The sequence below is a fragment of the Gossypium raimondii genome, chromosome 6 (genome assembly GCF_025698545.1).
Source record: "Gossypium raimondii isolate GPD5lz chromosome 6, ASM2569854v1, whole genome shotgun sequence".
NCBI classification, from domain to species: Eukaryota; Viridiplantae; Streptophyta; class Magnoliopsida; order Malvales; family Malvaceae; genus Gossypium; species Gossypium raimondii.
The window spans coordinates 2264001-2291468 of NC_068570.1; the positions used below are offsets into that span (position 1 = coordinate 2264001).

A 27468-nucleotide genomic window follows, 5' to 3' on the forward strand; every position below is an offset into this window, starting at 1 on the left:
GTCTTTATGCTTTAATTTGATTATTTTTAATTTTATATTTTCTGATTTTTAAAATTTTAGTCTTGACCAATCGGTAACTACTAATTTCGTTAAGTTAAATTCATTGTTTTCAAATTTTGATGTGGAAAAATATATATGATCATATATGTAACGTCATGTTAGTTTGTTATTTTCATATATTACTTACAAAAATGCAGTTAATGGATTTAACGGCTATCGTTTATGAGAGACTGGAATTTCAAATTTGAAAAAATATAGGATTAAAATGATCCGATTAAAGAACATGGACTAAATCTATAACTTTACACATAATAGATTACTAATAGTAGAATTTAACCAAACTGGTTTTAACTACTACTACTACTTGTTTAAGACTAAAATTTTAAAATTTAAAAAGTAAATTTGACTAATTCAAAAGTACGGAATTAAATTTGATCAAATTAATATATAAGGACTAATTCCACAAGTTACACAAAGTGCAGTGACTAATAGCAAAATTAACCAAAAATAAAATATATTGACACTATTCAACATAAAATAAAAATATAATAATTTTTTTATATATACAATAATTTTGGGGTTAAAGTACCTAGAAGGTCCATGTATTATGGGATCTGGATCAAATTAGTCCTTTTATAATTAAATGGATGAATTTAGTCTTTATATTATTAAAAGGATGAAATAAGTTTAGTTTGTAACAGAGTTAATATCTAATGTATAAAAATGTTATTTTTTTCAATTGTTGTTACAAATGAATTTATTCACGTAACCATAAAAACTTTAAAAATATTAATTTTTTCTGAACAATAAATGATATTTTCTTAAACAGAGATGTTAGCGCTATTCCAATTTAGCTTTATTTGATTCTTTTTAATAGTATAGAGATTAAATTAATCTATTTGATAACAAATGGACTAATTCGATAAAACCCCTATAATAAAAGGACTTCTAAAATACATACACCAAAATTTTGGATAGCATTCCAATAATAACATATTCATAATTATGATGTTAGGAGATTTGTTGACTATAAGGAACATTCATAAAATTCTTTCAAAATTTCGTGTTTCAAAATATGTTTTTTTTTTGAATAATCTACGATTTTATTTGACACAATGCTTAGAATTACCCATAATTCCTCTTCAACCCATAAATAGGAAGATAATACGCTTTAAGCATTTGAATTCACGTCTGCTTACATTGACAACAATACCCATACTAATCGAGTTAATACTTAATCAAATACAGTGTTTGAATCTTAATTATAACCCAATTCAATTTGCAGTTTTAATTTAATAATCTCAGAAACATTAATTTTCGTATACAATAGTCAAATTCACCCGTGAGAAGTATTTAAAGCAACATTCATATTTTTCTAAATAAAACTTTATGATTATGTAAATCACATATGGTGAAATCTTTCGAATTTATATTATTCATAAATTTAAAATTTAATTTATGTATTTTTATCTTTAAAATTTTAGTTTTTATTTTATTTTTTTAGTTTCAAAATTTAACTATTAACACTGTTAAGATTATTTTATTAAATTTTATTTCATTACAACTTCATTTTTTTAGTTAATAACCCTAAGTGAGTTTTTTTTTAAAATTTCAAAATGTCAAAACAACAAATAAAAAAAACTAACACTGCTAGCAATTAGACCTGAATTTTGAAATCTAAAAAGTAAAGAGACTAAATTTTGAAAATAAAAGTATATGAGCTAAATTCTAAAGTTGTAAAGAGTATAGGGACTTATGAAATATTTTAACATTTATAAAACCACATCTTTCACTATATTAACCAATCAAAATAAAAATTTTATATCGATAAATTTAAATTTAAATCTATTCAACTTGATTTAATCATAAAAAATACAACAATACGAACTTGTCCAACTTAAATCCAAAATAACTCAAATTTGAAATGATCTAAAAAGTAGTTCAAAATAACTTGAATGGGAGGTGACCTAATCGGAAAAACTCAACAAGTAACCCTAAATGACTCATACTCAAAATTATTCAAACCGAAAACAACTCAACTTCAAAATAACTCGAAAGTTTTGAAATTTCCATTTAACTAATCCAAATTAATTTAATCCAAAACCAATTTAAGGTGAAAAATCTAAAGTGTTATATAGAAGTATTAGTTGGCATTCTTTCAAAAGAAAAAAGTATTGATCACATAAATAAGTTTTATTTATTTATTTATAAAATGGTTTGAAATTGTTATTTAATAATAGAAGTATATATATTTTTAAAATTAAAAATTTAAATTGTAATTCAAATTCTTTTAGATATCCAAAATTTGAACTCGAAATGTTTCAACTCTGATGTAGCTGTTTTTTTCTTTTGTCTTAAATCTTTTTTGTATACGACAATTATATTAAAATCCCGATTAAATTTGGAATCGAGTCGATTTAAGTTTAAATAAAAAAAATAACGCATTTTTAATAATAATTTATTTATCCATCAAAATATAAACCTAAAACATAAGTGGATAACAGGCATGCATGTTGTTTGAAAATTGCATGTCTAATACTTAAAAAGGTCCCATGATGAGCTGCCCTTGAAACTGAAAAGGAAACATGCCTTCAATTTCCATTAATTGTCTTAAAGTCTAAACAACAATGACATTGATGTGATTTATAACATACCCAAATGGCAAGTATATTTTAAAAAATCAATTATGGCCGAAAAGGATAATTAATGTTAAGTTTCCACATAAAAAGCAAAAATAAGTTCAGACCAAAGGGCGCAAAAATATGTGTATTAATGTTATGTTTGGGGGGAAAAGGACACTATGCTTATATGTGGGTGTAAACCTACTTAATTTACATGTTAGGTTTTTGATGATTTTTATTCGGGTTTAATTAGAATGATTGTATTTTTTAGTGAAATTTATAATCGAACCAACTGATTTTAATATTTATTTTAAATATATGTAATAATTTAAACTAATAGAATCCGATTATTTTAAACTTAATTTAAAATAAAATAAGTTCATTAATTGACTTAACCAACTGATGCTAAGTTTGTTCAATTCGACCGGCTGGGACCTATGTCGTTCAATTAATTGAATAGATTTGAAACTAGTTGATTAATTCAGTTGATACATGAAAACCAACTTTATTGACCTAAGAAACTATCAATGCCAGTTACACGGTCCAAATTGAACACTAATTGTAACTTTATTTGTATTAACTTGCCATATATGTGTTGGCATCTTTTTACCAAAAAAATTTAGACTATTTAAAGCATATAGAAGAAAATCAAGTCAAGTAATGACTCTTTAAAAACTTCCAATGTGCTCAAGTTTCTTTAATTGAAGAGATTCAGTATTTCTAAAAGATTATTCCTTGAAGATCTTAGTTATTTTATTCCATATTGAAGACCTAGTACAATTCAAAAAGATTGAGGTTCACGCTATTTATAGTTTTGACAAGTCAAGACTGTTTAAAAGGGTTGTTCGTTGTTTTTGGTATGACATTGAAAGTACTTATCTTATTCATTGTGAGGAATTTATTTTAGTGTCTTGTTGTTGTAAGTAAATTGTTCTCTTATTCGATTGTAATTTAGGGGAAAGATTTAGTGGAGAAAGTGATCTGGTTAATGTATAAAAGTGAGGTTGCAATATGCTGAATGAGATGAACTTAAATCACATTTTGTACTAAAGATTTATAGTGGATTACTCTGTAGGCAAGGCTCAAAAAACGTAGAAAGTTTTCAAACAGTGTAACCAAATTTTTTATCCATATTAGGTTTACTTTTTTAGTTAATAAAGCCAATTGCAACTAAACGTGCATCTAGAAGGCAAAATTAACAAACTCTATTTGGTATCAAAGCTAGTCACTTGACGAATTAAGTGATCATGTTATTGATTTGCTGGAAAGATGGATGGTACATCAATCTCGAGATCCCCTATGTTGGATGACACAAATTATGCCTACTAAAAGGCAATGATAAGAAAATTTATTAAGTCCATGCATGAGAGAACTTGACACTTAATACTAATTGGTGGGGAGCCTCCAACAGTTGATGTGGATGGTGTAAAAACTCTAAACCTTGAAGTGTGACACCCTACACTTAACTCAGACACCAATCGAATGCAATAAGCTACATTTTGTCACTGAAGCAACTCAGACAAACACTTATCATCAAAGCTAAAGATAAAACCAATATGACCAACATAATTTAAGTATGTTATGAATGTAAGTTCACATATATTCCTCTGGGGTCAAACACAGAGCTAGGTTACGAATCACGGGTCAAACTAGCAAAAAGCAAGGATATGTCTCAAAACAGTGAAGCCATGTCTTAAGACATGCCTCATCTGTTTCATGATTTTAGCTTTGAAGTTTGAAGTCCCAAGACAATGGAACCATGTCTCGAGACATGTACCCAAAAAAGCAAGAAATTCAAGTTTTTGTTCTTGAGGTCTAGAGACATGTTTTTGATGTCTCGAGACACATGTCCGAAAATGCAGAAAACAACATTGCAAGTAATGCAATTGTGACCCTAAATGCACCTAAACATGCCTTTGCCTGTCAAGTTGCCGTTTCTATCCATCCTCAGATAGAGAAAATTATTTGTTTTGATATATGGTAGTTCTTACTGTATTAGTAATATATATTTAGATTTGTGAACTGGATGAGTCAGATTGATTTTGGATTAGATTAATTTGGGTTTAAAATTTTCAAATATTTTAGAAATTGAATCATTTCAAATTCGTATCATTTTGAATTTAAATCAATCTCTAACAGGGACTCAACTAACGCGACTCAAACTCAAATCACACCTGAAACAATGAATATCCTGACCATTAAACCAACACACGAGATTTAATATATTTTATGAATTTGTACTATATAAATAATAAATCATAAATACCCATATGTACCTTAGCAGCTTTGTGAAAGATTTTCTATAAATAGGACGTTGAAACATCGTATCAAAATGGGCCATGTTACAGCATATTGTATAAAAAATTTTGCTTAAAATTAAAGTAAAAACAAAAAATTTCCGTTGGCTGATTAATTGCCTGCAATTTTTTTATTCAAAAAAAAATAAAAAATAGAGGAATTGGAAGTGGGCAAAAGTTTTGATGTTGGCATTTGAGAGGTTCGCCTCCCTCATTGACGACACAGAGACCATTTATTTATTTTCTGTTGTAATAGGATTTTTTGTCCCACTTAATTTTAATTCAAAATTTGACTTTATAGTTTGTAGAATTATATTATATAATCTTATAATTAATTACACCATATATCTCTAAATTATGATATTTATTTTAAATTGATCTTCAAATTTCAAAACGTTTTAATTACATCATCAAATTATCGATATTATATCGATCAAGTTCTTCCATTAAATGACATGTAAAATCTTACGTGATATAATTTAAAAAGAGAGTAAAATGTTGCCGTATAACTTTTAAAATTAAAACTACAAATAAAGCAAAATCGAAAGAAAAGATGATGAATAGTAGTTTTTGCATCAACTTCAAAAACCTCAAAATCAATATTTTTATAATATCTATTTTTATAATATTCGTTTTTCTTTAAAATTTTCATTTTAATTTATGTCACGTAAGATTTGATGTCTCGTTTAACAGTTAAATTAACGATTTTAACAATGAAATGTTCTTATTGATATAACATTAATAGTTTGAAAAAGTAATTCAGATGTTTTAAAGTTAGAAGACCGGTTTATAATAAGAATCATGGTTCGATGGTTGAAGAAAAAGAAGAAGCAGCAGAAGAAGGTGATGGACTTTGAAGTGAATGTACTATCAGTAATAAAGGTCTCAATCATGGCAGCTTGACAATCTTTGGAATCTCGAACAGAATGTTAAAATATGTCATAAGTCTTTATACTATTCATAAATTTAGAATTTAATCATCATATTTTTATTTTTAGGAATTTAGTCCCTTTACTTTTCAGTTTCTAAAATTCAGGTTCAATTGTTTACACTGGTAAAGTTATTTTGTAAAATTCAGTTCATTATAACGTCATTTTTTAGTGACATTGCTATCAAGTGAGCTTATTATTATTATTTCAAAATATCACACCAAAAATTCAATAAAAAATAGCAATGCTAACAATTAGATCTAAATTTTAAAATTTAAAAAGTAAAAGGGACTAAATTATTAAAAATAAAAATACAAAACTAAATTCTAATTTTGTGAAGGGTACAAAGAGATGTAGCATATTTAAACCTTATATTAAGTACCATTGTCTATCATCAAATCTAAGCATTTTATAAGAGAGTTTCTTTGTGGAGAAAAAATAATCCTTTTATGTATTTTTGAATTTTTAAATAATTATAATTTTTATTGTTTTAAAGTTTTTTTGAAGATTATTATGAATTTTTTAATTTTTTGTAATTAATAACAAATTGAGACGATGTGTAAACATTAATGATTAATTTTTTAGAATTAACACTAATTGGACATAAACCGTAAATGTTAAAGGCTAAATTCATTATTGCGCTAATTAGAAAACAACAATGTCATTCTTCTTTTAGTCATTTAACTATTTAGTGACCAAAACCCATATTCCTAATAATTAAGTAACCTAATTGTAACTATTTGAAATTGAATTATCAAAATAAAAATGTATGACTAGTTGAGTGATCACTGATGTACTTTACCCTAACTTATATTATATAATTGCATTTTCACGTAATGGGCAAAAGTACTATGGAGGTCATTATATTAGAAGTAGGATTGCATTTTGCCCCTTCTACTTGAAAATCGGACAAATAAGTCTGTGTACATTAGATTAAAGAGTAAACTAGCCATTTTATTAAAAGTTTCATCTATTTCTACTGTTAAAATCGGTCTTTGTGCATCATAATGAGGTACATGTGACATATTCTGATTATTCTGTCAGTAAAAATGAATAATTTTTTTAAAAGAAATGATCAACTTGCTCGTTAATCTAACGTATAAAGATTAATTTACCAAATCTTTAATTAAAATGGGACAAACTCCTAATACAAATATTTACGTAAAATTTCATACCAAACTTTTCATTTAAGAAAAAGAAACGTACGAAATTGCAATAGGGTCCACAAACACTGATATTTGTGTCCTTATTGCGAGTTACCATCACTGCCTCCTGGATTTGAGCTGTATATTCATATTTTCTTTCTTTCTTTTTGTTTTTTTTTTTGGAAATAATTTTAAAATTTTTATTATAATTTCATTTTTGTCATTGGTTGGGAGGGAAACCTATTTTAAACCAATTTTAAATTTATTTTGTTTTTCTCTTTATAGTGTATATCATTGTCAAATCCTTAAAAGCAACATGCTTGTGTAGATTTTTTCTTGCTGTATAAATATATATAAATGAACGCAAATAAATGGCCTCCTCAAGAATTCGACCATGAACAGTCCAACTCAATAATAATATGACTAAAACCCAACTCACGGGCCATCTTAAGAGTATCAACAATTAATGGCTAAGGCCTCGGTGGAAGAAGCACCGACGGCACACACCAGCTCGTGCGCATACCCGCGCGCACCATCTCTTCTGAGTCTCGAACAATCGCACCAAAATGCTACCAGTCGCTCGCTAGCTCTCCAAGTTGCTTCAACGTTAATCTTCAATTGCCTGTCACACGAAGGCTCTTATCAAACAACTCTCGACCTCTTAGGAGGTAAGGGTTCATAAAAGATGGTATGGACCCTAAAGTCATGATGAAGAGTCCTAGCTAATTAATACGAGTGTTCCAAGTACTTCTAATTAAGTTATATTTCTAAATAATTAGGTTAAATTTAACAATAGAATCTGATTAGTGACATAATATAAATAATTATAATTTTTTAAACAATAAAATTAAAATTAATTTAAAACAATTTTTAAAAAAAAATGAATTTTGAAAACATAATAATTAATATAGTATTTTAAAATTTTATAATACATAGTATTGGACTACAATGTTTTTACAGTATGTACAGTTATTATTTAAAATTAAAAACTTTTAAAGATAAAATAATTTACATGAAAGAATATGTTTAAATTTATTTTAATATAATTAATTGATTTTGTATAAGAACATTATGTTGTAAGCATGAGAGATTGAGTTTAATCTCAAATAACCGATTCCTCTCCCCAATTATCAAAACAATATAATTTATTTATTTTAAAAAAATATAAAATGATTTTATACATTTCAATGCGATGAGTAAGAAAACTAGTTTATTGTATGTAAATGAAGACTACCGAGGAATTTATAACCTCGACATTTTCAGAGTGTTACAATATTAATATAATTTATACTTGCCACCGAAATCTCTCAATATTGTGAAGCAATAATTACCGATATATGATCCTATAATGTGCCAACATTACAATAATAATGCCTAAAATTAAGCCTTACGCGAATATTCTGATCATATTTATTTTTTAAATAATGTCTAAAATTACTCATAGTTTCTCTCCAACCCATAAATAGGAGGATAATGCGCTTCAGTACACTCAAACTCATGTTCTCCTGTATTGGTAACAATATCCATGTCAATTGAGCTAAGACTCAATGAATACCTTTGTTAATATTGTTAAACATACATACTTATAATTTTTAATATTATTAAACATACATATTTATATTTAATCATATAATAAATTTCATTTAATATTACAGTTTTCTTTGTCAAATTTTAACCAAAGTAAAGGAAAATAAAATTTTAATTACATGCCAATTCATCATTGGCGGAAGTGTTTTGTTTTAACAAAGATGAAGTCAACGCCCATAATGGTTACAAAATTACAGTTTAAGTACCTGATTCGACAAGAAAAAAAAAAGACTAACAACATGTTTGGTTTGGTGTAATGGATTAGCCATTACACCCCTATTCTGTGGGCCTCACTAATTTCCACTTAATCCCGTGTTTGGTTTGATGTATTGCCTATTACAGGCCTATTACAACACGGATGTATTCCTCATTTTCTCTGCTTCAACAACGATTAGCCATTCCGTTCCAAAAGTAAGGATTAGCTAATCGTCTCTGTTTTACCCTCCCCAGCCAAAATCTGCTGCTCCACCCCACCCTCTCCCTCCCAACATCAACAGCAATTTTCTTCGAACCAAATCTCCACCGTCTCAGATCGCCTGTGAGTAATCTCAACAGCAGTTGCCAGTGAAAATTGCCCTTTCTTCAAAAACCCAGCCCTAAACCCTTCTCCTCTTTCAATACTCCATTCGAACAGGTTGCGGCGTCTCCCTCCTCTGAGGTATGGCTCTGTTTCTTTAACTTTAGCATTGAGCGACTCTTTTCAAGTCCAAAATTAGTCTACTCAGCTTTGAATTTAGGCCTATTTTTGCACAGTTACGGTCTTTTTGGGGGTTCTTTGTTTTTGTTGGTTTGGTTAAATCATGTTCTGGTATTTGAATTTAAACAAAAAAAAAAAAAGAGAAAGACGAAGGTTTTTGTTAAGCCAATTGTGAAAAAGCAGTAGCAACAGCAACCGAATGCAGACCAAACATTTTTTCTTTGCTAAGGGTTCTTGCTTTTCAAACCATTTTTTCGCCATTTGTCTTGTAATTGTTTTTCTTGTTACAGTTCAGATTTTAGATTTTTTGGCTGTTGAGTCTTGGAGGCAGTTGTATTCAGTAATGGCTGGCTTGCTTTGATGCATTGCTTCTGTATATCTTTGTAGAAAACGAATCTGTATCTATTTTTAACACAAATTTGATTAGTTCATGCCAATGGATTTTTAACGTTAAATTAGTTATTGGAGTTAGAAATTTAGTCTAAGATGTTATATCGAATCAGTAGCCATGTATCGAACAAAAGCCAGAGGTTAGTCAATTGAAGGTAACACCTTTATCTTGTGAGATATCCACAGCCCAACATCTTGCAGAAGCTTGTTACCAGAAGCATCTTGCTGGTCCACGGACTGCAAGCTTTCGGAAAGAAGTTCTTGTCCGGCTCCTTCAGCTATTAAATTGTTACCCTATTCTATTTATGTTGGAGTAGCTGAAATCTGAGGTTGCATTTGTCATTAACAAATAGAAATCCAAAAAGAGAGGAAATTGATATCATCCCCTCCACTTTTTGCTTGGAATTGCGTGCTTCAAGTGTTCACTAATATGGTTAAAAATTCATGTTTTAAAAATTCTGTCTTCTTGTGAAAGTTTGTAGCAGTTTGTTGAATCATGCTTCTTGTTGATTTAACTTTGTAAATTCCGTGAACAAGTCTAAACCTTTTCTGCTGATTTCAATGACATAGCTGCAGCTGTAATTCACTGCTGATTCTTGTGATCCAGGCATGCATGCTCTGTTAGCGGCTTGACTTGCAGTCTGGAAGGATTAATTCACTGCTGATTCTTGTGATCCACTGCTTCATTTTTTCTCTCGGTCTTAGCGTTTGGTTTGAGGTATGAATCTTGAACTTTTCATATCTTTGCCTGCCTTTGCCTTGGATTGTGGCATGTTCATGTGTGTAGTCTTCAACCGGATTCACCAACTGTATTATGTTTGATATGTGGTTTGAAACACTGAAAATTGTACTGCTGGACAGTGAGATTTTGTTTGAAATTTTGACTGTTATACTTTGTTGTTTCATCTTGTTTTTTGACAAGTATAATAATTTTTCTGTTATACTTTGTTGTTTCGGAAAATCCATAGCCGTTGTGATGTGTTGTTAGAAATAAATTGTTTGGAAGCATTGCATCATGTTAAGGGTACTCTAATGATACAACAACTGAATTCGTATGTCATTCATGCCATTGGAGACTTGTTGCATTGATATTGAGATATTGGTATTACACATATGCATTGAGAATGTGATAGGATGGCTAATTGCTTAACAAAGGCTACAAAATGAGTCCATCATTAGCTTTTACTCTTGTCCTGACCTCTTGATTTTGCTTTCATGTATCTATTTGTTATTGGTTACGTTCTTTTGCAAAAGGGAATCCACAAATTTTTTTTAATAGGCCGAGATTAAGTTATATATTGTTATGAGAGTTAAAATGCAAGTTTACCATTGTATTGACAAACATCTTTATAGTTTTTAAAAAGACTAAATCGTAAGTTTATCATTTCTAAAAGAGTCAAATTATAATTTTATCATGTATTTATTTAAAATTTTATAAACATAAAAGTGATTAAAGCTGAAATTTTCCATTTTATGGGAGAGTAAGGGACTTGTATACGCCTTTGCCTTCGCCCTTAGCAGGGATTTAAATTGCGGTCGCGGTCACGTTTTCGGTCGCGTCGCGTTTATCGTGGTCGCGGACATAACGGACGCTATTGCGGTTACTGCGTGTATCGCGGTCGTGAATTTTTTTAAAAGTCGCACAACTTATTGTAAAACATAGTAATTATAATTATAATTATAAAAATAATAATTTTTAGATTATTTTCTAACGCTTATGAACTTTTATTAATATAATTTTGTGTGTAACCCTAAACAAACCCTAAGTAATGAAAATTATGAAAATTTAAAATAATGATAAATAATAAATAATTATCATTATAAATCATAATTACAATATTAATTAAAAATAACATATAAACTAAAATTATAAATCTAATAACATATAAAGGAAATGAAACGGTTACCTCTATTCTGTTTCAAACCTTTCCTTGTTATTAGAAATCCCCAACTTCTCAAATTGCTAGGGCCCTAGACAAACAAAATAGGAATAGTGTTTTCACCAAATTCAACCTTTTTTCACTAGCGGGCAGCGGCCAGCCTTTGCTGTTTTCAGTTTTCACACAAATTTTCCGCCACTGCCGCCTCCTAATCCACGCCGGCACGCCCCGATGGCAAACCCACTCAACCCCGACGGCTTTTCATTTTCTTTTCCTCTTTCACTGTTACTCAACCAACTTTTTTTTCCCCTTTTTTTGTTCGCCCAGATCTCTGCTACTGCTAAGTGCTACTGCTACCCATTTCTCATCTTCGGTTCCTAATGGCAGATCCTGAGTTTTTCTTTCGCTGAAACTTTTCTTTGTACTGCTTTTGCTGCTTGTTTTGTTGAGGTATTCAGTATTCACGATCCATGGGTATGAGAAATAGGATTTTATATTTTCTATTGCTGTTGAGTTTTGAATCTTTGGACTTTGATTGCTTCTTGCTGTTGTTTCAGTGTTTCTGTTGATTTTTGTAGAGGAGATGATTTTTTTTTTTAGTTTGCTGTTAACGGAAAATAAGGCGAATAGCGGCCCGTTATTGCCGCAATTGGCCGTTACCCGTTAAATTGCGGCCGTGATCCACCGCTATCGGAGTGAATCCGCTTCACACCGCTATTTTCAGCAATTGCGATTTCGGACGGCGCCGCTACCGCTATATAACGGCCGCTATTTCGGTAGCGGAACGCAATTTGAATCTCTGGCCCTTAGTTCTTTTGTTACCTTCTACAATACAATTTTTTTTTCAGTTTGGGTATTTGACGTACTTGAGTAGCTGCTTGATATGTTTGGAAGGTTAAAAATAATTGGCGGTGGGGCATAATATGGACCAAGATGTTGCTGTAGTCCATGAGGTGGGTGGGAAATTGATAATGTGGCCCAATTTGTTTTGGCTAATAATTCTAGGAGTAAATCTTAGGATTGTTTGAGCTATTTTCGTAGTTAATTTATAATTTAAGAAAAGATTTGTAGTTTTTTTGTTGTTTTTTATCACATCGGGTTATCATTGAATAAGAAGACATCTTATAATACACATTGTACCTAAAGCTGAAATTTTTATCATCGACTACTCTTATTTCAATTTTTTTTGTTATTTTACATTCTTTTAGTCTGATCAGTTAATTGAACATCAAATGTCGACTTAAATACGATATGGAACATATTTAAAATGTATGAATTAAATTATAAAACGTATGTACCTACTGTATGAACAATTTAGATATGATATGTCACAAAAATGATAAATAGCCTCCTAAAATTTAATAAGCATTGTCTTAATTTTTTTAATACATTGGACCCAAGTTGTCCATACAATAGATACATACGTATTTACAATTTAATCCATATAACTAAACTAACAAAAGTATCCTGTTGATATTGAGATTTTAAATATTTTAAAATCTAAATAATAGATTCCAACATTTTGATGGCAAAATCTTGGCCTTCCCAGCTCTATAGGTCAGTGGAAACCCTCATCACCTTACGACCAAACACAGCTTCAACACTGTTTCATAGTACTGTTTTGAGACCATATGCATAGGTTAATGTAAAAATATTTGGACAGTAAAACAAGTTCAAGATTCTTTAGAAATGCCCTATGGCAGCTGCAATCTCTGTCTGTTCCATTACCCATAACAAATAATATGTTTTAAATCACTCCTAAGTTATATATATTTTTACAAAATGAAATTTAAATTTAAAATGTTATAAAAGTTTTAAAACTTCAATTTCATTAGTAAACCAAATTAATTTTAGGTCAATTATACATATACCTTTAAATTTTAATATATTTAAAATGTATTTAAATATCTTTTCTTTCATTATTGTTTGGGTGATTGATAAAGAGATGAAATTAAAGTTAGGACGATATCATTTAATAGATACTTTTTTGCTTCGTGTGTTCTAATTTTGTGCTGTTTATTTTTATTTGATAATGTGTAATTGCAACTTCAATTATTTGATAGTGTGTTCTAATTTTAAAATGTTGCAGTAATGGCTTGTCTGCCTTTAATTGCACAAAATGTGAGGCGTAAAAGAATTGGTACTGCTGTGACAATATGGTTGGAAATCTGTAGAATTGTGATTTGGTTCTTATTTAGAATGGGTGCCAGCCTTAGCCTACATAGACCAAGGATTAGGTCCTATACCTTAGATTTTTATGCAAAACAGGATTATGTGAAAAGGCTTGTATATGCTAGTGACCGGACCTGTATTGAACAAGTTAGGATGAATAGAACTGGTTTTTTTAAACTATGTGAGATGTTAGAATCAATAGGGGGATTGAAGTCGTCAAGGTTCATGCTTGTTGATGAGCTAGTAGCAATGTTTTTACATATCATCTCTCATCACCTCAAAAATCGAGTTATCAAGCATCACTTTAGAAGGTTCGGAGAAACTGTTAGCAGAGCATTCCATAGTGTTTTAAATGCTGTCATACGCTTACAAGATGTGTTATTTAAAAAGCCGAAGCCAATTACAGCCGATTCTTCTAACACAAGGTGGAAATGGTTTAAGGTATTGGACTGAGTTTTATAAATAGCTTGTACGCGAAAACTTGATTTAGATTTAAATTAGTATTCTAACTTAAGGTTTTATATCATGTGATATAGAATTGCTTAAGTGCTCTTGATGGAACCCACATCAAGATTAGGGTTCCAACAGTTGATAAACCTAGATATCGAACGCGAAAAGGTGACATAGCAACAAATATGCTAGGTGTTTGTACACCTGAGATGCAATTTGTTTATGTTCTTCCTGGTTGGGAAGGTTCAGTTGCCGATGGACGGGTGCTTCAAGATGCCACTAGTAGAAGACATGGACTAAAAGTTCCTCATGGTAAAGTGTATAGTTAGAGGACTTTGAATCATTCATTAAGATCAAACTTTGTGTGCTGAATTAATCATTTAAAAAAAATTATTTTATAGGTTGTTATTATCTAGTTGATGCTGGATACACAAATTGTAATGGATTTCTTGCACCATTTAGAGGACAGCGATATCATTTGAACGAGTGGCGTCAGGGTTATCAGCCAAGTTCTCCGCAAGAGTTTTTTAATATGAAACATGCCTCAGCACGTAATGTTATTGAAAGATGCTTTGGCTTATTAAAACTTAGATGTGGAATACTTAGGAGTCAATCGTTTTATCCTGTAAGGGTGCACAATAGAATTATTATTGCATGTTGTTTGCTCCATAATTTTATTCGAACCCATATGAGTATTGATCCCATTGAAGCGGAGGTGGGAGAAGGATTACCTAGTAATGTGGTGGATGACATGAACCGAATATCACAAATATTCATCCATCGGATGCTTGGGCTACTTGGAGGATGGAACTAGCCAACCAAATGTTCGATGAATGGCAAGCATCTAGAAATTAGTTAGGTTTAGGGACAAATTGAGTTTGACTTAATTTGTTGATGTTATTTTATGTATCTAGTTTATGAAACTTTGGTGGTGTTTGATTAAAATTCTGTATTGTACTAAACTTTGTTGAATTATAATTTAATTATCTTTTCATTCAGCATGTGTTATAATTTTAAATTTAGTATTGAGCTTTTGATTCATGATATTGAACTAACGATATAATTTTATAAACTGTTCACCTTTTGATTCATGATATTAAAAATAGTAAATAATGTTAATTTGTTTTTTTTTCTTAAGATAATTATGTCAGGTGTTCCACAATCACATGCTTCTTCTCAAGCTTCTCGAGGAACCAAAAGAAAATGGGTTCCAGAAGAAGATGCAGCCTTAGTTTCTTGCATAGTGGACTTGCACAATGTAGGAACATTTAATGCTGATACCAGGTTCAAAGCCGGTTATTTGAACGAGTTGGAAAAAATGCTAGAAAAGGCTTTACCAAATGTAATGTTGAAGGCGAAACCAAATATTGAATCTCGGATTAGGTTACTAAAAAGGGAATGGTCAATCGTCTATGACATGCTTAATGGCCAAAACAATAACGGTTTTGGTTGGGACGAGCATAGGCAGCTCGTTGTTGCTGAAGATGTAGTTTGGGACTCCTATGTAAAGGTAAAATGTATTTCAAGTCTTTATTTGTTTTTTTACCAAACTTATAACTAATATGATTTCCTCATTTTTTTTAGAGTCACAAAGAAGCCGCTCAATTCAGACACCGTACTTTCCCTTACTACGACCAGCTGACTGCCACATACGCAAGAGATCGAGCGACTGGGAAAGATGCTCAAATAGCTGCTGATGTTCTTTAAGAAATAAATGCTGAGGATATACCTACTACAGATATAAATGAAGAGAGAAACACATTCTATGACTGCGAAGCTGACGTCTCTTTGGACGATATGGATGTTTCTGGTCCGGAGCGGCGAGGAGATAGAGACCAAGGGGGTTTCTCATCTTCGAACAAGAGAAAGAAGAAATCTGATGCTCGTGATAATATGTATTCTTCATTTGATGAGGCTGCCACTTTATTGGCCGAAAACATCAAGGCCGTTGGCGATCAAATCAATAGGAGTATTGCCTCCGAGGTGGTAGTTCAGCAGAAGTTAGAAGAATATCAAAAGATGTAAGAGAAAGCTTCAAATTTATATTCAACCTTATGGGAAATTAAAGTTTTAACCGACGATCAGCGGTATGAAGCTTTGAGTAAAATTCCAGATCATCCAACTTAAATGATCGTTTTCTTTAGTTTACCTTCTGTTCTCGATTGGAATGGGTCAGAAGATTTCTTTCTCACCATTAAAAATCAATGTTCAAACTTTTTGATGTTGTAAAACTATATAACATATGGATTATGATGTAGAATTTCATTTTCATCTAACCTTTTCTTAATATAAGTTAATTATGTTTATGCAGAATATAATTCTCAAGAAATAAATGCTGATTTTAGTAAATTCATATAAAAACATTTTATTATTAAGAATTTTATGAAATTATATATCATTATTAAATTATATTTAATATTAATTATTTTAAATTGTATAAATTCATATAAGAAAATTTATTATCAAGAATTTTATTATATTATTATTAAATTATATGTAATAATAATTATTTTAAATTATACAAATTCATATAAGATAATTTATTAGTTATAATTATTTTAAATTTTATTAAACCATATATTTTAATTAAAATATATTTAATATTAATTATTTCAAATTATCTTTTATAGTATCATATATTATGATTTGAGTAAATTCATATAAGAATATTAATTATTATGAATTTTATTAAATTATATATTTTAATTATAATATATTTAATAATAATTATGTTAATTTATATTTTATAGTATCATATATTATGATTTCAAGAAATTCATATAAGAATATTGATTATTAAGAATTTTATTATAATTATATATTTTAATTATAATATATTTAATAATAATTATGTTTAAATATGATTAAATTATTTATTATTGATATTAATAATCTTATTAAAATTTAAATAACAATTAAAATAATCATTTACCAAAACAAATTTATGCTAAGGGTATTTTAGTCACTTTAGTTTTTTCCATTATGCTATTACACCTCTATTCCATTCAACCAAACACAAGAATACTATTACGCCTCTATTCCATTACATTCAACCAAACAATTGATTTGCTATTACACCTCTATTCCATTACAGCGAACCAAACGTGCTCTAAGTACCAAACTTAAACAAAAAGAATAATTTAAGGACTTATTATTAAAGTAACCCTAAATTGAAATCAATAGAAGCATGCACCCCTTCGTAAAACCCTTAAAAACTAGTCCAACTTCAAATTGGATTGTGTTAACTTAAAGCCCATTAAATTAGGTTTTCGAGTTCCCAAATTTTTCAACCCATTTTCTTTTTCTTTTCAAACAAAGGTTAGATTTTTCACCTGTTTCGACTTTCGTCACGCGTTACAAACCTTACTGTTTTTTTTTTTTTTTTCCATTTGTTCAGGTTAAAAAAGTTAAACATTTTGTTTTTTCGCTGTTCGTTGTCTCTTGCACAAATTTTTTTAGGGTTTATTGCTATAAACCCTAAAAATATTAGGTCAGAGTTTTTAGTATTCTGTTAAATTAGGGTTACATGTGACTCTGGATTTGGGGGATTTTTTTTAATTTCTGCTGGGTTTAAGGTTTCTAAGTCTCTTTATTTTCAATTCCAGTGGTATAATATTTCTAGGGTTGAATTAGGGTTACAGGTGACTGTCGATTTGGGAATTTTTTTTACTTTCTGTTAGGTTTAGGGTTTCTAAGCTTCTTTGTTTTCAATTCCAGTGGTATAATATTTCTAGGGTTTTAGAGCTGTTCTTACTCCTTGTTTTGCAAATTGATGTAATTCGTGTTTTTAGGGTTAGGGTGTCTATTGTTTTACCGCAATTTCTTTTTTCTTGTGCAAATTAATGTAATTCGTGTGTTTTTGTTCCAATTGGGGGATTTTTTATTTTTACTTTTCTGGTTTCAGTAGCTGGGGTTTTAGGGTTAAGATTGGAGCAAAAGAGTATGGAATCTGATCAAGCCAAACTGTTTGTGGGAGGGATATCTCGGGAGACAAGTGAAGCTATTCTCACGGATCATTTCAGCAAATACGGCAACGTCGTTAGCTCTGTCGTAGCTAAAGACAAGAACACCAAAAGCCCTCGTGGTTTCGGCTTTGTGTTGTTCTCTGAACCTTCTTCAGCTGATAAAGCTCTTCAAGCTAGCCATGTAATTCTTGGTAGAACGGTCAGTTCAAAGCTTGTCTTTCAGTTAATTTATATCTATGTAATTTGTTAATTGATTTAGAGTAAAGTTTTTAATTTGTTTAGAGATAGAATAGCAAGGCATCTAGGTTTTTTTTTGGGTTGTTTGATTATGGTTATTGCTTGGATTTTTTAGGTAGAAGTGAAAAAGGCGATACCCCGAAGCGAACAAAACCAAATTCAGCGACATCAGCACCACAATTTGAATGAACAGCCGAGTAGGAATGGTGGTAGTGAACCTGTTGATAGCAATAATCACTTTAGGACTAAAAAGATCTTCGTAGGGGGTTTATCCGCTAGTCTAACCGAGGAAGAGTTTAAGAATTACTTTGAAAGATTCGGTAGAATAACCGACGTAGTTGTGATGCATGACAGCTTGACTAACCGGCCTAGAGGATTCGGGTTTGTTACTTTCGAATTGGAAGAGGCTGTGGACAATGTTATGCAGAAGAGCTTTCATGAGTTGAGTAATAGGCTTGTGGAAGTCAAACGTGCAGTGCCGAAAGAAGGGAATAATGGTGGTAACAATGGTTATAACATGAAGGCTGGTGTTGTACCGGTATCACCTTATAATGGTTTTCAACCTTTTGATTATGTTCCCGGTAGTCCTGGATATGGTATGTTCCCTGGTTATGCTCCTCTTATTGGGTATAATACCATTGATGGATATGTTTACGGAAGTGGTGTTTATGGCAATGGGTACCCAACCATTGGATATGGTAGGATCGGTTATGGTGTCCCTCCCGTTACTCCGAGGAGCTCCTTTTATGCCCCTGTAATGCTTGGACCAAGACTTTGCCCGCCACCTTATGGAACTGTATCTGCCTATCCCCCTTGCATGAACGATGGGGTTGGTCTAGTGGGTACAGTGACTGGTGGGTTCAATGGGATTACTGGGAACGCAGTTGATGGAAAATCAAATCAAGTTAATGATGACTCTCGAGAGCCACCTACAAATGCCAGGCCACCTCAGACCGAAGGAGCAAACTTTGATGGTGAGGGTTTAAAGGAATGCAACGCCGGTGCTTCTAGCAAACAGGATCAGAAACATCATGATGGAGAGCTTGAGCCTTTATCTGTTGATGCTTCAAGATGATCACTCGGCACATTTGGGGGTTCGAACTTTGAAGGGTTAGTGAATTTTTTTAACTAAACAGGCTTAGGAAAAGTTTGACCATGATTTGGTCCATTTCCACTTTTAGACGTAATATTGTGCCATAACCATGCCCGGCAGTGCTCATATATATATTGTGTTTAGATTATGATGATTTGTCCGTACAGAAATCAGGGTATCATGTAATTCTAATCTCTCTTTGTGCAGTTTCACTACTCTGTCAGGCAATGTTAATAATGAAGCTATGTCTTTTTTATTCAACTGGTTTTTATTGGTTGGCTGTTTCAACCCTTCTTGGGCCTTATTGTTAGGTGATCCGAATTAAAATGACTTGAAATTACTCAAAATCAAAATGTTTTTAGTCCAAAATTACTTAGGTAAATGAAATAACCCAAATCTAACTCAAGTGGGAACTTAAAATTGGAACCTAAAATTATCAAAATCCAAAATAAAACAACTGGAATCCGATTTAGCCAAAAAAAAAAAACAATTGGAACTTGAACTGTTCCTTAATGAGACCAAGTGTCAACAAAAGGTAGGAGTTGATGAAAGAGAAGATAAAAAGGAAAGAGAAAGGAGAAAGGTGGAGAAGTCTGTGTTCTAGTGTCCATCTCCCTCCCTTGTGCTATTGGGTTATATGGTGAGTCACTTATTGTTTCATAGTGCCGGGTCGCATTGGCAAGTTGGAGGTTAGATGCCAAACGAATATGATTGGTATCATGATATGTCTTGTGTAATCTTATTTGTGTCTTAAGTTATTTTGTATTGATATTGTTTTCCCTTGTTATAATGAGTGAGCCTGCTCGTCTTACAAGTTATTAGTCGAAGGGTTCTTAACGAAGGCCGAAGGCTGTTAGCCCATGAATTTTCACGAGGGGTTCCCAACGAAAAGTCTTCAGTCGAAAGGTTCCTTATGAAAGGTCTTCAGTGAAGAAGTTTCCAACAAAATACTGTCATAGTAGGCTTAAAGAAACTATAATTACAATTCCATTGGTATAACACTCCTAATAAAAATTGATTCAAATCAAAATCAATCCATTCCCATTATTACCTTATCATTATTATCCCATTGGTTGAATTTGGATTTCTAGCTCTGGAAAGTAATGCTGCCACTTGTTAAAAAAAAAAAGACCTTTTCCAAATGCTAAATCAAGCTTCTGGCTTGGAGGGATTTGATATAGATTTCCTTTGGTGGGTTTGAACCAATCAAACAGACGGTTGAGATAAAAAGAAAAAAAACCGAGAAAAAAACAGAAAATTTATTTCTTTAATTTCAGCTCTCCAGAAAGTGGTGAGAAAATATCAACGCCAGCATTTTCCCTTGATTTTTTTTTTGTAATAACAAATAAATTCCCTTTTTGGGAATCCAAAAAAGAACCCAACACAAAACCGAAAGAAGCTCAAACATGTTTCTGATAAGCTGTCCAAGCGGAGCATTGTCGGCTAAAAAATGTTCACTCAAATTCACTGTCCCAATTCAACCTTCAATTTCCAATTCCTCAATCCATAAAAGACCCAAATTCATCCCTTCAAGAAATTCACGAAAACCCCTTCAAATCACTCTCGCCAAGGCTGAAGGAGGCCTAGACTCTGCCCCTAAACAATCTTCCCCTCCTCCTCCTCCTTCGCCTTCTCCTTTCAACAATGGCGACGACACCGTTTTCGTTGGTCAAGATGATGTCCCTTTGGAAGGTGTTATCCAGTTCGAAAAACCCAGTTCTTCTTCTTCTCGTCTTTCCAAATGGGGGTAGCTAAAAGCTTTTTCTTTTTCCTTTTATTTTTAATTTTTTTATTCTTTTAATTGTTTGGATTGTTATGTGACAGTCGAGTGGCTTTGCTTGCTGGTGGGGATGTGTTGGCTTTGCTTTTGTTTTCTGCAATTGGAAGATATAACCATGGTCTCCCCATTTTTGCAATGGATACAATACGTACAGCTGACCCTTTCTTGGCTGGTATTCTTTTAACTTTTACATTTCACTGTAATTTAATCATATTGGGCCAATTGAGTGTTAGCTCGGTTGTCTTTGGCAATCTTGCACTTGTAAGAGGAAATGGGTTCAAGCTTGATCAAGGGTGTCATGAGTGGTCCTAGACATTGTATAAAAACTTATATTGTAGGTATGGAGGCCCTTGTACTATGGTCCAAATTGCTAAATTGGTCCTTTCTGTAAAATATTTATTTCTATCGTTAAAATTTTAATTTATTTTTACCATATTGAATAACCTGACAGTATGGCATCTCATTTTGACATACAAGGACCTATTTTTAATATTAGAAATTGATATAATTTTTACCAGAAGGATCGATTTGCTCTTTGATCTAATGTACAAAGACTAATTTGCTCATTTTTTGAATTGAGGGGGTAAAATGCAATCTGTCTCCTAGTACAAGGGCCTCCATGATACTTTTACTCATATTGTATCAATCAAAGACTAACTACCATTTAGGTTTTAATTGTCGGTTCATACTTGACATGTGACATATATAAAACATGTAAGTTCTAATTGTAAATAAGTACGTATTAAGAAGACAAACAATATTGAAACAAATTTAAGAAGCTTATTTTTTTAACACATCAAATACAAGTTATACATGTTGTAGGTACACATTTATAATTTGATATCTAATTATGCTTCAGACTTGAGTTGACACTTACTGATTTACACTCAAGCTAATAGCGAGACTGATAGAAGGACGTGATTGATATGGTACTGATACATTGAGGCCTCAATTAGAATATTTTGAAGTTTAAGATCCAATTTAGAGTTTGGATCTATTTTGAGAATGTTTAGTGCAATTCACCTCAAAGAAAAATAATAATAAGATTTTCATTATATAACTTATGTAAAAGTGGAATTGTGGATTGATAGGATGGTTTTTGAGTGCATACTTCCTTGGGGGCTATAGTGAGGATGGACGAGGAGCCAATGGTCTATCCCAAGCCCTTATTGCTGCAGCCAAATCTTGGGGTTTGGGAATTCCTGTAAGTTTCCATGTCTTGTTTTCCAAATTTCAACCATTCATATCACCATAAGTTCATAACAATTAGCATAAATTTGGGTTCATTTTTCTGTTTAACATTGGGAGAGGGTGATTTGAACTTGAGATCTCTACTATGATGAGAGGTGTGGCTACATGAACTTTACAATTATTCTTTCAGTTAAAGGGTCAATGTTGTACTTTTAATACTTCTTAGAAAGCCTTAGAATATGTTTCATCATGTTGTTCTTTGGCTTGCTGCTCTAGTGATCCTCATATAATATTTTATGTTAGCCATGATTGTAAATCATAATTCTTCATCAAAGTATACCCAGTGAAGCTTCTTCTTTATCGTCTCCTTTCAAAGCTTTTTTTTATTGCTTTAGAATTTTTATGTTTGTCATGTTATTTATGACTTTCTGGTCTAGTGAACCTCATATAATTTTTTATCATAGCCTGGATTGTTAATCATACTCCTTCATTAAAGTATACTTTTTGAAGCTTTTTCTTTATTGCCTCCGTTTGAAGCTTTTCTTTATTGCCTTAGAATTTATATGTTCTATCATTTTGTTTGACTTGCTGATCTAGTGTACCTCAGATAATTTTTTATCATAGCCAGGATTTTTAGTCATACTCTGTCATCAAAGTATACCTTTTGAAGCTTTTTCTTTATTGACTCCTTTCGAAGCGTTTCTTTATTGCCTTAGAATTTATATTTTCTATCATATTGTTTATGACTTGCTTGTCTAGCGAACCACATATATATATTTATCTTAATTCTTAGCTGGGATTGTTGATCATACTTCATCAAAGTATGCCTAATGGAGCTTTTCTTTATTGTCTCCTTTCAAAGTTAACTATAGACACGGTCAACATATTGACGGATTACGGTTTACTAGTTACTTTTAAGTTGAATTCTCCCCCCCCCCCTCTTGTCTTTCTTTTCTAGTTGCATTGTGTAAATGTAGCTGGAAAGTGACAACTTATTTATGTAAATCATGTTTTGTTACTATTTTCCCTTTTGACAGTTGGGATTGATTATACGAGCTGCAACATCAGGCCATGTTCCGCCATATGCATTTGTCTTGGTAACAATGGGAAGCACTTCTGTTTTGCTTATTGGATGGAGAGCACTAATAGTAAGCATTTTCCCTGATGATACAAAAAAGAAGAATGATGTATATCGACGCGGCAGCCCATTTGAACTATTTGAGGTATGTGAACTTTTTCGTTATTCCCCATGTTCATGAAACAATTTTAAGCTTTGATCTTATGCTTGCAAGATCTTTGTAACACATTTGGTTATCTACTTTGGTTCAGAAACTGATAAATAACCTTAAAATTAGCAATGATCTTCTATATGATGGGACATATGTCATTCTAGAGCTTTCCATCTTTTTTCTTTGTTCGTTTTGGGTTTCAGGAAAATACTGAACCAAGGCGATATATATTTTGTTTTGAAAAGGAAAAACCTAAAAATCAAATCCAAACTGAAATGAGACCTTTTTTGTCATTAGTCTTCTTTGATTATGAACTGAAAGACAAAATGTTTTCAACTCCTGTTATCTAAATTTCAAGGATATACTCCTTTAGTATGGTCTTAAGTGCAGAACTTTTACGAATTGAATTTATCATATGTACCTTTGAGTTGGTAGTACTCTTCTGGTCATACATGAAAAACACACTCTAAACTGAGATGTGATTACTATTTTAATTTTGCAGTTGCTCACATCATTGGTACGAAGATGGTAATCCCCGACAACCACCATGAGGTTGATCCCGTAAGTCATCAATTTTTACAATCTTCATGTATACATTTTGTACTAATCTGATGTAGTTCCAAGCTTCAACATTGTAGCACGATGATACAGTCCTGTGAATATCTGTGGTAATCGTCATTAAAAGTGTAGTTCTATTAATGGAGAGTGTACTAACTCCCAGAACTGCTACCTTGCACTTGCATTATCATTTGTAAATCGGCTTTTCTTTTAAATGAATGTAGCAATATGATTATCTTTCCATCCCCGCAGTTGACAAGCAATAAGAAATAACCAAGTTGGATGGTGATGCTACTATTCTTTATCACAAGAGAATGGTAGATGCTATTATTGTTGTTTGTTGAGTGAGAGAGAACCATGTGAATACAAGCAAGTAGCCTCCTTTTAGTTGTGCAAAAAGTAAAAACAAAACAAAACAAACTTTAGGTCATTCTTTGTTGTTTTAGTTGTACAATGCAGATATGTCTACCACCGAAAGTCATATTGATGTTTTCCACCTTTTTTTCATTTTATTTCTCCAATAGAAGATTGTTATTACTGTGAAATGCTGAGGAATGTTTCCCTGATTGCATGCTTTATATGTGCATGATAGTATAGGAATTGCATTGAAAATCTGCTTATAGCCGCAAGTCTAGTGCCTGCATTGCTGGATACATATAGAGTGGGACTTTTTAAGTTGAATGTTTGTGGTATTCGATAGTTTTGAGTTACTGGTAGGGATTTAACTATACTACACACTGTGTCTTGTTTCTTAATGCCATGATGGTTGAAAATATGAAGCCTTTGAGGATATTGTTAGATGGCTTTATCTTTTTGTTTAATGTTGTAGGTTCCATGCTGATTCAGATCATTGAGACATTCATATGGATTTATAACTACATGTCTTGGTGGGACATTCATTGACATCTCTAACAAATGCCAGTTAAAAGTTTTTGTTGTGTAATGAAACCACTAATGAGGGGAATTATAAACAAACCAAAACATCATGTGTTACTTGATCCAGTTGGATCCTGTAAATTAAGAGTAAAAGAAGAGGCTTTGTCTGCATGAGGAAAAAAGATACGTACCCACCATGTGTTTCAAACGGAGATTCTTCAGCACATAGGCATTAGCAACTTTGATGGATTTGACGAGGCCTTTTTCAGGTAGCAAATAGCATATAGGCAATATGGGGTTGGATAGGGATCATTTCATCGTCTATGGTGGTAAATACAATAGTGGAGCCAGTGAGTAGAGTCTATAACATCTTTAAAAGATAAGCCGTCACATTGAAAAGACCGTCTTATTTGGATACTTTGCTTCATGAGGAGTCCCATCAATATTAGAATATGTTATACATGACCAAAACCAGTGGGTTTTTTCATTGATTTTCTTTCGTTTTTTCTCTCTAGGCAACTAATGGCCAGGCCCCAGACCCTTTTTGGGTATTTTTCTTTGACCATAATTCATTTCTTGATGTTCTATTTGGTTAACCCATCAGCTTATCACATCATCGTTCGGTGTTACGACTTTTGACTCTCCACTATCTCCATTGCCATCCGCTGAAGTACACTGTATTAAGTTGTATTAACCCCTTTTTTAATACAAGAAATGCACTTTCATCTTCAATGCAAGTTTTCTTATTTCTACTCGGAACTGTTCTCTTGAATTTCCTTTTATTGAGTGTTTCTCTTTTGTCCGATTGTTTTCAATTCAGCTTAAGTTTGCTTGCTAATTACATAGAAATAAAAGGGTATCAAAATCACTAACTCATGATGAGCATGTAAAAGTAGCATTGAAGCTTAAATTATATTTTATCTTTTTTACTAAAAATATGGATAACTGTGCATATTGGATCAATGAACAAAATGATTTTTCTGTTAAGAATTTTATCCATTTTTCTTAAAATTGATTTATGTACATTAGAATAAGGAATACATGAAATGTCATGTATAATTATCCGATTATTCCATCGGTTTTAATAATAGACATAGTGAAATTTTTAGCATAAATGATCAATTTACTTTTAAAATTAACGTACATGGACTAATTTATTTATTTAGTAAATTAGGGTAAAATGAAATATAACTCTTAATGTAGAAACTTATATAATACTTTTATCTAGTGAACCAGGGGTAATAAGTTTGATATTTTTTTAGTATGGTTTTGAGTTCTTATCTTATGGATGAAAAAACATGTTGAGAAAGCTTGCTCATCAAAAGCTCGACTTTAGACCTAGCCGAAGCTCTGGTGGCTATTAAACATAGGGTGTTAGACAAAAAGGAAAGGGTACCAAATCCAAAATCCAACAAATAAGTTGGAGAAGATTGGGGGGGGGGGGGGAAGAAGTGGAAAAAACTAATGGCAATGGACAAAAGAGAGAGCTCTTAGCTTTAATTGACAATTAACTATGATCACGTGAAGAAGTTTTGAAATACTATGAAAAAAAGGGGAGGATGCTTTCCTTTTCTTCACATTCCTTGCAAGTCAAAAACATGTTTGGTCTTAAGAAATCAACATTACTATAAAAAGAAACATCCTTCATAGGTTTTCTGCCATTAACAAGCAGAAAGAGAGAGTAAAGGAAATAAGTTAACATTTCAAAACCCATATACCATTCAAAAAAAAAAAACATTAAAGGCACATGTGGGACTTATGGGGTATCTTGGAGAAGTTACTGCTGAAAAAGGAAGCCCCACACCCCCCATCCTCATCCCCATCCCCATCCCCATCCCCATCCCCCATTCTTTATTTCTCTTGTTTTTTATTTTGGAATTCTTCCATACCAAAAGTTATTAATTACCCCTCCCCTTCTCTTTTCACTCTTTTGGCAATTAATAGAGCATAGAGAGGATGTCTTTAGGATATGGCTTGTTTAATTGATTTGTTTTGCTTGATTGAGGATTATAAATGATGAAGTTTCTTTTGTTTTGTTTAGGTAAAAGCTAGGTTGACAAAAAGAAGAAGCTAGTGGTCTATTTTTAAATATACATCAATGCTAAGCTGTCCCTCAACTTGCTTATCTCTCAAAAACTCTCCTGAGGAAACAAAGAAAAGAAGGAGAGAGAATCTACGTTGATTATGACATGACATATGGACTTAGATCTTTGATATGTCACCACTGGTTTTTTTTCAAAGGGAAGCTATAAAGTAAGTGACAAATAGGGAAAAGTGTATAGGAAGGTAAGGGTTTAAAAACAACTTTAAATTGTCAGGTTTGCAAAAGGGTCCTCTTAGTTAAGCCTTATAGAAGGATACATATGAGAGA

At 31.7% G+C, this 27468-nt stretch overlaps 3 protein-coding genes across 7 annotated transcripts; all 3 read left to right on the forward strand.

The window, feature by feature from the left end:
• The first annotated feature begins 8812 nt into the window (after positions 1 to 8812).
• LOC105772932 (uncharacterized protein At2g29880-like) lies at positions 8813 to 16444 on the forward strand. 4 transcript variants are annotated; one of them, XM_052632579.1, is made up of 5 exons: positions 8813 to 9237; positions 10237 to 10384; positions 13636 to 14159; positions 14255 to 14480; positions 14570 to 15186. In XM_052632579.1, exons 3-5 carry the CDS (start codon positions 13638 to 13640, stop codon positions 14980 to 14982), a joined length of 1161 nt encoding a protein of 386 aa, XP_052488539.1. In that variant the 5' UTR covers positions 8813 to 9237; positions 10237 to 10384; positions 13636 to 13637; the 3' UTR covers positions 14983 to 15186. The 4 variants fall into 4 exon arrangements, 3 of the variants coding, with proteins under 3 accessions (XP_052488539.1, XP_052488538.1, XP_052488540.1); XM_052632578.1 differs by having other exon boundaries at positions 10274 to 10384; XM_052632580.1 differs by lacking the exons at positions 13636 to 14159; positions 14255 to 14480; positions 14570 to 15186 and adding exons at positions 15307 to 15678; positions 15753 to 16444 and having other exon boundaries at positions 8816 to 9237; positions 10274 to 10384.
• A 1066-nt stretch (positions 16445 to 17510) lies between these two features.
• Positions 17511 to 19724, forward strand: LOC105772930 (RNA-binding protein 1). Its single transcript, XM_012594439.2, has 3 exons — positions 17511 to 17658; positions 18073 to 18332; positions 18486 to 19724. The coding sequence occupies exons 2-3, from the start codon at positions 18111 to 18113 to the stop codon at positions 19443 to 19445; spliced, it is 1182 nt and encodes a 393-aa protein (XP_012449893.1). The 5' UTR covers positions 17511 to 17658; positions 18073 to 18110; the 3' UTR covers positions 19446 to 19724.
• A 983-nt stretch (positions 19725 to 20707) lies between these two features.
• LOC105772931 (uncharacterized) lies at positions 20708 to 25849 on the forward strand. 2 transcript variants are annotated; one of them, XM_012594443.2, is made up of 6 exons: positions 20708 to 21210; positions 21288 to 21415; positions 22335 to 22447; positions 23472 to 23657; positions 24166 to 24224; positions 25613 to 25849. In XM_012594443.2, exons 1-5 carry the CDS (start codon positions 20870 to 20872, stop codon positions 24193 to 24195), a joined length of 798 nt encoding a protein of 265 aa, XP_012449897.1. In that variant the 5' UTR covers positions 20708 to 20869; the 3' UTR covers positions 24196 to 24224; positions 25613 to 25849. The 2 variants fall into 2 exon arrangements, with proteins under 2 accessions (XP_012449897.1, XP_012449898.1); XM_012594444.2 differs by lacking the exon at positions 25613 to 25849 and adding an exon at positions 25051 to 25598.
• The last annotated feature ends 1619 nt before the right edge of the window (positions 25850 to 27468 follow it).